The following is a 13,457-nucleotide window of genomic DNA, read 5'->3' as shown; positions in this document are numbered from 1 at the left end:
AAGCCCTGATACAAAAGATTAAAACTTCAATGAAATTTCATATTGTGTGCTTTGGATAAAGTCCCAAATTGGTCAAAAAATATAAACATTTCGGGGTGCCTGAGTGGCTCAGTCAGTTAAGCATTGACTTCAGCTCAGGTCATGATCTCACGGCTCGTGAGTTCGAGGCCCATGTCAGGCTCCGTGCTGACAGCTCAGAGCCTGGAGCCTCCTTCAGATTTGTGCCTTCCTCTCTCTCTGCCCCTCCCCCGCTTGTGCTCTCTCTGTCTCTCGAAAATGAAAAATGTTTAAAAAAAAAATTTTTTTAATATACCTATATAAACATTTTTTCAGTTTTCAAGTCCTCATTATTTACAATTACTTATCACACTTGGTCACATTTAAATTATTAAAATAAGCATCTAGAAATACCTGTAAGAAGTATTAAAAGTTCTGCATCTCAGCAAATTATTTCATTATGCACAGAGAAAGTGAATCACTAAAATTATACAGTACATACAGGCTGAAGAAACTACAATTTTTTCCTCAACAACAACAAAAAACTTAAGTTTATCAAAGTATTATTTATTTACTTATTAATTACTGAGGAACAGAGTCCAGAGCCATCTACAGGTAGGTTAGCAAGTATATCAATATTCCTGATTGATTACAGGTCCTATTTTTTTTCTTAACGTTTATTTATTTTTGAGACAGAGAGAGAGCACGAATGGGGGAGGGTCAGAAAGAAAGGGAGACACAGAATCTGAAACAGGCTCCAGGCTCTGAACTGTCAGCACAGAGCCCAACACGAGGCTCGAACCCACAAACATGAGATCATGACCTGTGCCAAAGTCAGACGCTTAACCAACTGAGCCACTCACGTGCCCCATACAGGTCCTATTTTTAATAAAAGAATAACTGTTAAAACATGGTATTCAAGAAGATCTTGCTTTAGTATAAATTTCATAATAAAAATGTTTAAACTATATTATTTCTATAAAACAAGCCCAATTTTCATATAAAGTTCCTTCAATTTCCTATCCCCCAAACTCAAAAAAAAAGCTTATATGAAAGAACTTATAAAAATACACTTACTTCCAGATTTACAAACAAGTGGAGTTATTTCATCTAGTGGATGCAGCATGCTGAACATAGTGGGTAAAGGTTCTCTAGTAATAAACAGATATAAATCAATCACCAACACAAAATGATTCCATTTGTATGCAAATTTTACACTTTGCCTGCAAAAAAGTACCTTCTCCAGATTCCACAAGCAACTAGAAACCTGTCGCCTCAAAAAGCAACCCTCTAAACTTTTCCCAGTATCTTCTATTTCATTCCTAGAAATCCCTCCTCTTATACATGGTAATTCTGTGCATACACACACACATACACACACACACACACACACACACTCCCTCCCTCCCTTTCTCTCTCTCTCTCTCTGTCTCTCTCTCTCTCTCTCTCTCATGGAAATCAGTACAGCCCAGGAATATCTCCAAACAACAGTCATCACATTACAGAACAGAGTAATGAATAAGCATAAGGCGCTCTTTTTTTTTTTTAACATCTCTTAGTGGCAGTGTGTCTTTGACAACTAAGAAAGAAATTTAGTGTCTTATACCAATTTACAAAGAAGTACAAACAAAACAAAAAGGGAAGGAAAACTTCAAGTAAATAAAAAGGTGGCATTGTTTTAAGGAGTGACTTTTAAGAAGAGAAAAAAAACAGACCTTCTATCTAAACACAGCAAGATTAAAATCTTTAAGCAATTTTTTAAAAATTGTCAATAAACTTTTAAAAAAGGGTTGGGGGGGGGGGCCTGGGTGGCTCAGTCAGGTAAGCGTCCGACTTCCGCTCAGTTCATAATCATCTCACAGTTGGTGGGTTCAAGCCCCATGTCAGGCTCTGCACTGTAAGGATTAAAGCTGTTAGCACAGAGCTTACTTCAGATCCTCTGTCCCTCTCTCTCTCAAAAATACACATTTAAAAATACATACATACAAACATACATGCAAGTGTCCACTACTTGTACCAGGCTATGACAGGTACTGTATGCTCATGCCCTTCACTAAGCTCAAAATTTATTAGGGAGACAAGGTAAAGATGTTACTAATAAGCACCTACCATTTACTGCACACCTAATATGTACTAAGTCCTATTTCAAAGATTACATACATTAGCTCATTTAATCTTTGCATCAATCCTAAGAGTAAATGATCGTACTTCTGTAACAGGTAAGGAAACTAAAGCTAAGAAAGCTCTAATGACCTGCCCAAAGTAACACAATGAAAAAATGACAGCGCTAAGAACTGAGTCTTTTTATCTACAGTATGTGGTTGTTTAATTTTACTATGGGGTGAGGTGGATGGGAGGAAGCAGAAATAATTCAGTGCCAAGTCAGAAATAGAGCTCATGGAAATTATCATCATCCCAAACTTTTAGGTGAAAAATTTTACCTCAAAACATCAAAAAAGCCTGAACAATAATATACTGAACTGAGTAAGCTGAATACCTGGGTGGACCTGGAGGTAACTCATGTGTAGAACTGCTTCGTTCAAACAACAACCCATATTTGGTGGGCCAAACATTTGCAACCTATCAGGTAAAAGGATAGGAAAAAACAGAAGTAAAAGAAACTACTCTTCATAACATGTGCTTAAGAAACTATAGAGCATTAGATTTTCTTCCAATTTAATAAAAGCTTTTCCAAACATGATCATTAACTATACATATATGTGTGTATACATATATATGTGTACATATATATGTGTACACACACACACACACACACACATATATATATATATATTTTTTTTTTAAGTCCAAGACAAAATCAAATCTAAGCAAGAGCTCAGTCAGAAATCCCTGCCACTGGCTAATACTAGTACCAAAATGACAATGTGATAAAATTTTAACAATAGCACTAGGTATGAAAAAGATGATGAGAAACAGGAAAAAGACTACTATTGCTTATGTGCTTTAATATTCCAAAATGATTTCTTTTTAAAATTTAAACTGAAAAAAATCTCTCAGGAGAAAAAACCCGTAATTCAATTTACTTCATTAAATAATTTATTTTTTGTGCAAAGGATGGAAAAATAGTATATTAAAGCTATTAAAATTTGGTTACTTTAAATTAATAAAAATAACATTCTTGATTACTACAAGATATAAGAACAGCAATACTTCTACAACCAATTAATTCAAGAATATTCTCCAACAAAATACAAAAACAGTGAAACACTCAACTTACCTGGAAAGGTAAAGAAGCTATATAATCCTTTCCTTCTATGCTATGCATGTTAATACATGAGCTTTGCAATATACATATGCATTTTTCTACTTCATCACTACCTGAAAAAAAAAGGTACAAGATTTATTCATTAAAAAAAAAATCCCAACAATCAGAAACTGCCAATTCCCAACAGCACAAATTCTTTAATGTACCATATAAAAATGCATAGGTTGAACCACTATTATTAGTGACTACATATTTTGAACAACAACAGCAACAAAAAAAACAAGCAGAGAAACATTTAGAGTAAGATGAAATGAAATTTCAAAAAGAAACTTACTGTAGGCCTTCTCAGATTTATCCTGTGATATGATGAAGTCACACCACAATGCCTAAAATCAAAACAAAATGCTTACCTGAGAAAACTGTATCTAAATGATAACCTATTCACTAATGGCATCTGACTAATAGCAATGACACCTACATCATACCTGTCCCTCCTCATCAGCTCAATATAATACACCACGGGAACAAAAAATGATAAAATCAGACTTAATTAATGATAAATATTATAAGGAAAGACAAACTATGTTCGCAAATAAGTTTTAGGAAAAGAGAAGGGAAGACGAAAATCCAAAAACCTACTGGACAGAAGCCCTGCAGCAAAAGTCAATTCAAATAATGGCCCACCCTCTATTATAGGTGATTACATTAGTAAAGCTTACTATACAAAGTTAAAAGGTTATCATAAGAGTTCAAAATTGCCAAGCTATTTTATAATCTCCAGACTTACATAATGATCTCATCATTCTTAGACTGTCCTAGACTCACTTTAGAAAAAATCTTTAGGGGCGCCTGGGTGGCTCAGTTGGTTATGCGTCCGACTTCAGCTCAGGTCATGATCTCATGCTTGTGGGTTCAAGCCCTTTGTCAGGCTCTGTGCCGACAGTTCAGAGACTGGAGCCTACTTCAGATTCTGTGTCTCCCTCTCTCCGCCCCTGCCCACTCTCATTCTGTCTCTCTCTCAAGAATAAATAATAAACATTAAAAAAAAAAAAAAGAAAAAAGAAAAAAAAGAAAAAATCTTTAGAAAAATTAACATTTTCCTTAAAGGCCCCACTTGTAAAATTCAAACTAGGAAAAGCCATTAGACTTCAACTAGCATGCTTAACAATCACTTATTGAAATTGTTTAACGGCATTTTGTACGTTTTTGTAATTGTAGTAAGATATAAATTTACCACTTTAACCATGTGTAAGTGTACAAATTCAGTGGCATTAAACACATTCACAATGTTGTACAACCTCATCACTATCTACTTCTGGAACTTTCTCATCACCCCAATCAGAAACTGTACCCATTAAACACTGACTCCCCATTTCTCCCTCCTCCCTGCCCCTAGTAACCTTTATACTACTTTCTGTCTCTATGAATTTGCCTCTTCTAAGAGCCTCGTGAAACTGGAATCACACAGGACTTGTCCTTTTGTGTCTACCTTACCATACTTTCGATGTTTTGCCATGTTGTAGTATCAGAATTTCCTGCATTTTTTAAGGCTGAATAATAATCCTCTGTATGTATACAGCACACATTGCTTATCCATTCATCTGTGTTTGGACACCTGGACTGGTTCTACCTTCCGGCTACTGTAAAGGGCACTGCCATGAATACTGGTATACAAGTATTGGTCTGAGTCCCTGCTTTCAATTCTTTTTAGTTTACTTATTTATTTTGAGAGAGAGAGAGAGAGAGAGAGAGAGAGAGAATGAATATCCCAAGCAGGGTCTTCACTGTCAGCACAGAATCCGACACAGGGCTCGAACCCATGAACCACGAGATGACCTGAACCGAATCAAGAGTCAGACAAACAACTGAGCCACCCAGGCGCCCCTCCCGGCTTTCAACTCTTTTGAGGATATACCTACAAGTGGAATTCCTAGATCATATGGTAATCCTATATTTACCTTTTGGAGGAACCACCAAACTGTTTTCCACAGTGGTTACTTTCCATTCCCACCAGCAATGCACAGCGTTCCAATTTCTCAACATCCTCACCAACACTTGTTATCTTTGTTTTTTTTTAATAATCATCATCCTAGTAGGTGTGAAGTGGTATCTCACCGTGGTTTTGATTTGCATTTGCCTGATAACTAATGATGTTGAGCGTCTTTTCATGCGCTTATTGGCCATTTGTAGATCTTTAGAGAAATGTCTACTTAAGTCCTGTGCCCATTTTTTAATTGGACTGCTTGCTCTGCTGTTGTTGAGTTGTAGGGGTTTTTAATGACATTTTAGCAAATACAAGTTCAGAGAAAAGCAGGCACCAGAGCTGCACTCCAATCTGAAATGTCCAAAGTCTGCACTGCACCTCAGTCTCAACTTCCTCTTATGAAACTCTACCCTCCCAGGCTGTAAAACTAGATACTTCAGTCTCCTTTACCCCTAATATCTAAGAAGTCACTTGCCCCTCTCTACCTATCTCCCTCAGCCTTGTCTCTCGCCTCCATCTCCCCATTGTCTTCAGGCGCCGATCTCTTTCGCCTGAACCACCACCAAACAGTATTCCAGGCAACAGTCTCTCCAGTCAGTCCTATATGCTCCCACCAAACTAATCACTTCTCAAAATACAAAACTGATCATGTACTTTCCATTTGCAACGTAGGGGATAAGCTGCCTTCTGCATACAGTTTAAAATACAAATTCCTTGGTTCACATACGAGTGTAAGTTCGGATCTATCCAATACCTGCCAGCATCTACCCATAGCCACACCCTGCATACAGCCATTCTGAACTTAGACAAAGTCATGTTTTTCCATCACTCTCTTTACACTGAACACCTGTCTCACCTAAATCTAAGTTACTAATAGTTTGCCATATCTGTTTATATACATACATTTGCGTTCACGTGGGATTGAGGGGACACTATTTGAATTACACATCATGACACTTTACCCCTAAACACTTCATCATGCACTTCCTATAAATAAACATGGTTTCCTATATAGCCACAAAACCATTATCCTGCCTAAGAAAAAAATGATTTTTGAACATCACTTAATATCCATTCCATTTGCAACTTTTTCAAATTTTCAAATTTTCCCAAAACTGTCTTTTTTAGCTCATTTTCTAGAACCAGGATTCAAAGTTCACTTAACAAGTTTCAAAAAATATTGCATTTGGCGATGCCCCTTTAGTCTCCTTTTAATCTAGACAGGTCTCCACCTTCTTTTCTTTCTCCCTGACTTTCTAAAGAGACCAGAATCTAGACTGTGCCCCCAATTGTTTTCTCATGGTGTTTTTTCTTTAAATTTTCTATTATGGGAAATTTTAAACATATATCAAGTAAACAGAGTAACATAAGTCCCATCAGCCAGCTTCAATAATTACCAACCTTTGGCCATTCTTGTTTCATCTACACCTCCAACCCACTTCTCATCTCATGATAGTTTACAAATTGATCCTCTAGTCCCCATCATTTCCTATAATTGAAAATTAGGTCTAGATATTCAAGTTAAGTATTTGAGAAGAAAAGGTAGTAGGCTGACATCACCATACCTCGTGCTGCATTACAGCTGGAGGCGCATATCACTCCTTTGTCCCACTATCATTGATGATAAACTCAATCAATCTGGTTGAGGTGGAGAATAACAGATACCTCCAAAGTAGAGATACAGTGTCCCTCCACATTACAAACAATCCAGAGGGCAACACTTTGGTGCCATGGTCATATCCTTTTACCCAAAAGTGTTAGTGTCCATTTACAATCTTTGTCTGAATCAGTTATTACCTTGGATGCTAAAAAATGGTGATTTTCGGATGAATGGATAAAGAAGAGGTGGTGTGTGTGTGTGTATATATGTATATATATATATATATATACATATATACACACACATATATATATACAACGGAGTATTACTTGGCAATCAAAAAGAATGATTTGCAACTACGTGGATGGAACTGGAGGGTAATATGCTAAACGAAATTAGTCAGAGAAAGACAAATATCATATGACTTCCTTCATATGAGGACTTTAAGAGACAAAACAGATGAACAGAAGGGAAGGGAAACAAAAATAATATAAAAACAGGGAGGGGGACAAAACAGAAGAGACTCTTAAATATGGAGAACAAACAGAGGGTTACTGGAGGAGGTGTGGGAAGGGGGATGGGCTAAATGGGTAAGGGGCATTAAGAAATCTACTCCCGAAATCATTGTTGCACTATATGCTAACTAATTGGGATGTCAATTAAAAGAAAAGAAAAAAAAGAGTAGACCCATGTTCCAAGTGTGATCAGGCCAGCCAATATCAATGGATTTGTTTGCTGCTTTTATGTCTGTCCAGCAAAAGCCACAGTTCATAGCGACATGCAGTCAACTAAAACTTTTTCAGAGAATTTCTATGTGAGAAACTATTAAAGGCCATCTTCTCCAATTCGAATTAATTCAATTAATTCTTTGAATTCAAAACAGGATCTCTACAGCTATAACAATCTCTGATTCAGCTTCCGACCTTTCTATTAATCCTAACCATATCTAAGCCTTATTTCATTTGTTTTAGTCTATATCCAAGTCTGTCAAACTCATTTTGAATCTTGATTCTGTCCAGGAATATATTCAGGGTTTTTTTTTTCCATTTATTTCCTTCCCATATTGATAAGTAAGCCTTCTCTATCTTTACCTACCTCTGAAAACCATCTTTGAGGGTAAGGACTAGAAAACGTCTTAAGGTTGGGGTGCCTGTATGGCTCAGTTGGTTGAGCATCCGACTTCGGCCCAGGTCATGATCTCACAGTTTGTGAGTTCGAGCCCCACGTCGGTCTCTATGCTGACAGCTCAGAGCCTGGAGCCTGCTTCAGATTCTGTGTCTCCCTCTCTCTCTGCCCCTCCCCCACTCATGCTCTGTCTCTCTTTCTCTGTCAAAAATAAACATTAAAAAAATTGTTAAAAAAAAAAAAAAAAGAAAACATCTTAAGGCATTAAGGAATCTACTCCTGAAATCATTGTTCCACTATATGCTAACTAACTTGGATATAAATTAAAAAACAAATTAAATAAATTCTTATTTTAAAAAAATGGGGATTTTCTAATTCTACCACTCCCTTATTTATTCACCGGTCTACTATAAATATGGGTTTTCCTTCATTAATTGGAGATGAATTGCATGTCTTCCAAAAAGGCAGGGCAAATGTTTAATTCTTTCCTTTTAATTACCAATTTCAGGATAGAATTAGTTTTAATAGCCAACTACAATGATAGCAAACTAGGGATTTCCTTTCCCTTACTCTTTTAGTATTACTATGAGCCCAATCTTTTTTATTAGATATTCTGCAATCATAGTGATCATGTGTTAAAATATTTTTGTACCCTGAATGTCTTATAAGTTTTTACTTACAATAAATCAAATTAATCAAGGACAATGTTTAAAGATTATCCTTAAACCGACAAAAGATAGCATAAAAAAGGTGATGATATAGAAAACAAATGAAATTTTATTTTCCTATCATCTTCACTACATGTTAAAATATACATCCAGTTGCTGGGATCATTATGCTATGTTTTTATCATTTCTGTTAAATTAAAAAAAAATTTTTTTTTAATGTTTATTTATTTTTGAGAGACAGAGAGAGACAGCATGAGCAGGGGAGGGGCAGAGAGAGAGGGAGACATAGAACATGAAGCAGGCTCCAGGCTCTGGGCTGTCAGCACAGAGCCCAACGCGGGGCTCGAACTCACGAACCGTGAGATCATGACCTAAGCTGAAGTTGGACACTTAACCGACTGAGCCACCCAGGCACCCCATCATTTCTGTTACATTTTAATACAAAAGTTTGTTGTATTTAAGTGTTAAGTAATCGACCAAATGCTAAAATTCAAATCAACTCACCTGCTGAACAGGACTGTCAACTGTAAATGCTTTATAAACAGCTAATGCCTGGCTTTTACTTCCTTTGCTCCAGATCACCATATTTCCAGCCACGTAGAGTTCCTCATCATAATCCACTTCTTCTCCAATTTCGCTGACACCTTTCCTTAACTGCCAGCTTTCCTTAAAAATTAATACATGTAAGACAGGTTAATAAAGCACTTTCTCAATTGTATGGGACAAGACATTAAATCAAACGGTCATCCAAATATAAGTCTCTTACTCTCTCTCTGGAGTAAGACACAATCCAAACCCAGCTCTTAGAAGGTTTGATGCCACCGATTAACATGATGGGTGTGTAAATCTTACAGGATTTTATGAATAAGAATTTACTCAAAAATTCTATTAACTGCCTTATACTAATATATTATTCTGCCAAAAATATTACACCTTATCAACAAACCTCATACCTTATCTATAGATCCAAAAATGAAACCAACATACTCGGGACACAAAAAAGGTATATTAAGCATATACGGGGGTGATGCAAGGGAGCAGTGAAGTACACGTGGGAATCACTGGTGGAGTTTATACACAATGCTTATTTCCCAGTTTCACAACAACATATACACTCACCTTCTTCCCCTTGTCCTACCCATCAAAATGAATGGGAGCGAGAAAGGTTTAGATTTCTAACTACATAAGCCTCCCCTCCCTGAGATTTTGTTATCCCAAAGGGATAAGGAAATGGAAGGCAGGAAAGACTGATTTTCTGACACACACTTGTATCTCACTCCCCTATGTAAGAATTACTACACTATCTATTTGTATAGCATTTGTTTCCTCCTCTAGAAACGTTCAGGTTTTGGGGTGCCTGGGTGGCTCAGCGAGTTGAGCGTCCGACCCTGGATTTCGCCTCAGGTTGTGATCCCAGGGTCATGGGATCTAGCCCCGTGTCAGGCTCCACACTGAACATGGAGCCTGCTTAAGATTCTCTCCCACTCTCCCTCTGCCCCTCTCCCCGACTCAAGTGCACACTCTCTCGCTCACTCTCTCTAATTAAATTAAATTAAATTAAATTAAATTTAATTTAATTTAATTTAATTTAATTTAAAAAAAAGAAGAAACACCCAGGTCTTTTGTGGCAGGGACCATTTCTAACTCTACCATCTACTCATCAAATAACATGAAATCTGGTCTCCACATACTAAGCAAAGAGAAAGAGGTTCAAAATAGACCATAATCAAGCCTGGTGGCTCCGTCGGTTGAGCATCCAACTCTTGATTTCAGCTCAGGTCATGATCTCATGGTTTGTGAGTCCGAGCCCTGCATTGAGCATCAGGCTCCGCACAGCACAGGATTTCCACTTGGGATTCTCTTTCTCTCTTTCTCTCCCTCTCCTCTGCCACCCCCACCCCTACCCCGCTGGCAGGCACAGCCTCCCAAAATAAATAAACTTTATAAAAAATAAACACAAAATAGACCATAACCATACTACTGAATTTGAATTCCATTATGAAATCATTAGTTATACATGTCTAAACAGCTATGACACCATAATACAATAATGTAATTATTCTAGCTTTTACTGTAATTACCAAATCTGAATCTCTACCCCCCAAGTAGCATTACATTCCTCAGTTGCATCTGAGTAACCTTAAATTATAAATAGATCACATCTCTCTAATTTCAAAAATATAATGGGAAACTTAATGGAACCTTCTGTTTCTCGTGGATTGTAACCTCCTGAAGGGATCCCACCAAGCCAGCAGCACCATCAGAAGACCATAACTCAGAGGCTGGCTGCAGCTGGCGAAGCTGAAGGTTCAAAGCATTAGGGTGGTGCTTGCAGTGGTCTCGACCAAAAGGAACAAATTCCTGCAAATCCCCGGCTGCAATCATTGTTGCCCTTTCTTCATAGAAGTTCGACATGGGTTCCAAATATCAACATTATTTCTGCATGAATTCAAACACATTCTGGTCAGCTTCTAGAGTCAAAACCAGAATACAAAGATCATAAAAGTAAACAAAAGAGTCATTAATCCTATCATATTATATAGATGTACGTGTAATCATAATATCAAAGGGCGTTCCAGATTCCATGAAAGGCATACCTAAAGGATCACTGGCATATTGGAATGAAACAAACAAAAACACGTTACCGCTAACTCATCAGAAGTTGAAATACGGCTTTTAGTAGACCAGTCCACAAAAGACCTAACAAACTATCAAATCAAATGTCATCACCAGTTTTGACATGCCAATTCACTTAAACATATAACTACAACCAATTCCAATTTTTGGTGAAACCAGAACCAAGGCATGAATAACCCTGGCCATGGAAAAGTCATGCTTATAGCAAATTTAAGAGTGCTAGCTTTTAATTAACACAATCTATTACACTACAGCTCATTACTGCAAAGACGTAGATGAGCTCTAGATGGAAAAACGCTCCTTTACCTCCAAAACACTGCTACATACAGTAATTGACAACTAATAAAATTCCCATATTCTATAAGGTGGTATATCTGGTGGATGCCAGTTCTGTCTCTGAGACAAGACCTACATTAGAAATAGGTTTTGCAGCATCACATTTAAACTGCAATCCTTGAACACAGAAATCAGAACAAACATATAACCTTTAGCGTCTGAAAACCACTACAGATAACCTTTAGCGTCTGAAAAACACTCACAATTAAGAATGCAATTAAATTTGACACAGATTTCTCATCTGAGGTTTTTTTGGCATCAGTAGTTTTCATTGCTGCACTATCTCAAAGCCTCTGTAGTTTCTATGCAGCAGAGTTGCAAAGCTATTTTGCTGTGAATCAACATTCCTTAGATAACTGTATGTCACAATCGTGGCACTTATTTCCTCCTGCTGAAATTCAGAATTGAGAACACTTGAACTTAGGACATAACTAATAGAGTGCCTTGCAAAACTTACAAGAAAACAACAAAACTCAGCTGGTCTTCCTATTTCCTAGTCAACAGGATGGCCAGCATTAACCTTGTGACTTTGTCCAACTTCAGTTGTGCAATTTCAAAATGTTATTCTATCAAATCTTCAAGAAAATTACATTATTACAGAATTAATTTAACAGTACAATATCTTTTTGTACGATTAGAACATCTTTAATACTTTTAAAGTACCCCAAATTTTTACGTTTACTCATTAGAGCAACAAAGAAAGCTACAAATAAAAGTACTATGTTACATTAATAAGATGAATCAAGATATGAACATTGGTTACTAGGAACAAAAACTACCCTGCCAAAGGTAACCACAAAACTGCCTTAAGAGGAGACCCAAATGCACAGGAAACGCATCTCGCGTAGAGTCTCCGCAAAAAGGCAACGCTTCCTCGGCCTCCTTAGGGTTAGGTGAAACCAAAAAGCTAAGTCCCTGGGCCTCAGAAAATTCTGTCCGAGAAGCAAGGAGCCGTAGAGAAGCTGAGGCCCACATGGGACACCGCGTCCAGCTCAGGAAGGAAGTCAACGAGGAGTGGAGCGGGGAGGTGCACCCCGGAAAGCCCAGCCCGCAGGCCGAGGACCCCTTGGCGCAAACGGGCGCCTAGGGCCTGCCCCTGGACTCCCAGCCCTCCGGTCACCGGATGCAGGTCAACCTCGGGGCGGGTGCGAGGTCGTAAGACATGTGGTGAATCACCGGACGCTGCGGGCCCGAGCCCGCACCTGTGTAACTCGGGACGCGTCAGGCGCGGCGAGCCCCGGCTGCTCCCCGGAGGCGCGGGGGCCGAGGGGGCCCGAGGGCAGCGGTGGGGTCGGTCACGGTGACTCCTCGGCCGCTGCCACTTCTCATTCCCTCTCCCTCCCCTATTCCGGAGGAAGAATGGGCAGCAGCTACGGACGCGACTGCGAACGACAAGCAGGCGTGCAGAGAAGCCACTCAGGCGAGATGTTCAAATGGACGCTTCCATCTTTGCTTTCCCGTCCTGCCTCGCGCAGGGGCGGGGCGGGGTGGGGCGTCGCGGGAGGCGCGCGGCGGGACTTTGGTCCTAGCGCCTGCGCAGTTGCAGGAAGAAAGGAGTTGTGTTTTTCAACCTCTCTTGGGAGTGCAGCGAAGGTGTCGAAACCCTCGGCGCCTTTGCCGGAACCTGTACCGTGATGGGCCCCCTCCTGGCGTCCAGATCTTCTCCAGGTTATGTCATTAGAAGCTTGAACTGCTCTTAACTCTGAATTAGGAAATATTCTGGCCAGTTTCACTCCAATCTCCAGACCCCCAAATGGGAGGTATTGTACTCCAGGCTTGGGGCAGAAAGGGAGGGACATGCGGATTTTCTCTCTTTGCCAGTGCACTTTAACTTTTTGGGGTCTGGACCCTTTAAAAAGTTGATGAACGCTATGGAGGCCCCGA

At 38.8% G+C, this 13,457-nt stretch overlaps 1 protein-coding gene across 6 annotated transcripts in view; it reads right to left on the bottom strand.

The window, feature by feature from the left end:
* The window catches only part of ANAPC1 (anaphase promoting complex subunit 1), a 96,224-nt gene extending 83,197 nt beyond the window's left edge, over positions 1–13,027 (bottom strand). For 3 of the 6 annotated variants that reach the window (XM_042982009.1, XM_042982013.1, XM_042982014.1), the window contains exons 1-7: positions 12,776–13,027; positions 10,803–11,039; positions 9,105–9,266; positions 3,558–3,609; positions 3,236–3,336; positions 2,495–2,577; positions 1,075–1,148 (exon numbers count right to left, since the gene is read on the bottom strand). In XM_042982009.1, coding sequence (XP_042837943.1) covers positions 1,075–1,148; positions 2,495–2,577; positions 3,236–3,336; positions 3,558–3,609; positions 9,105–9,266; positions 10,803–11,015 — 685 coding nt within the window. In that variant the 5' untranslated portion in view covers positions 11,016–11,039; positions 12,776–13,027. Of the gene's footprint in view, positions 1–1,074; positions 1,149–2,494; positions 2,578–3,235; positions 3,337–3,557; positions 3,610–9,104; positions 9,267–10,802; positions 11,734–11,776; positions 12,008–12,030; positions 12,149–12,775 lie in introns of those variants that run through there. The other 3 variants (XM_042982012.1, XM_042982011.1, XM_042982010.1) reach the window with 3 other exon arrangements.
* Between the last annotated feature and the right edge of the window lie 430 nt (positions 13,028–13,457).

The sequence above is a fragment of the Panthera tigris genome, chromosome A3, assembly GCF_018350195.1.
Source record: "Panthera tigris isolate Pti1 chromosome A3, P.tigris_Pti1_mat1.1, whole genome shotgun sequence".
NCBI classification, from domain to species: Eukaryota; Metazoa; Chordata; class Mammalia; order Carnivora; family Felidae; genus Panthera; species Panthera tigris.
This window is presented reverse-complemented; position numbering and strand designations above follow the sequence as displayed.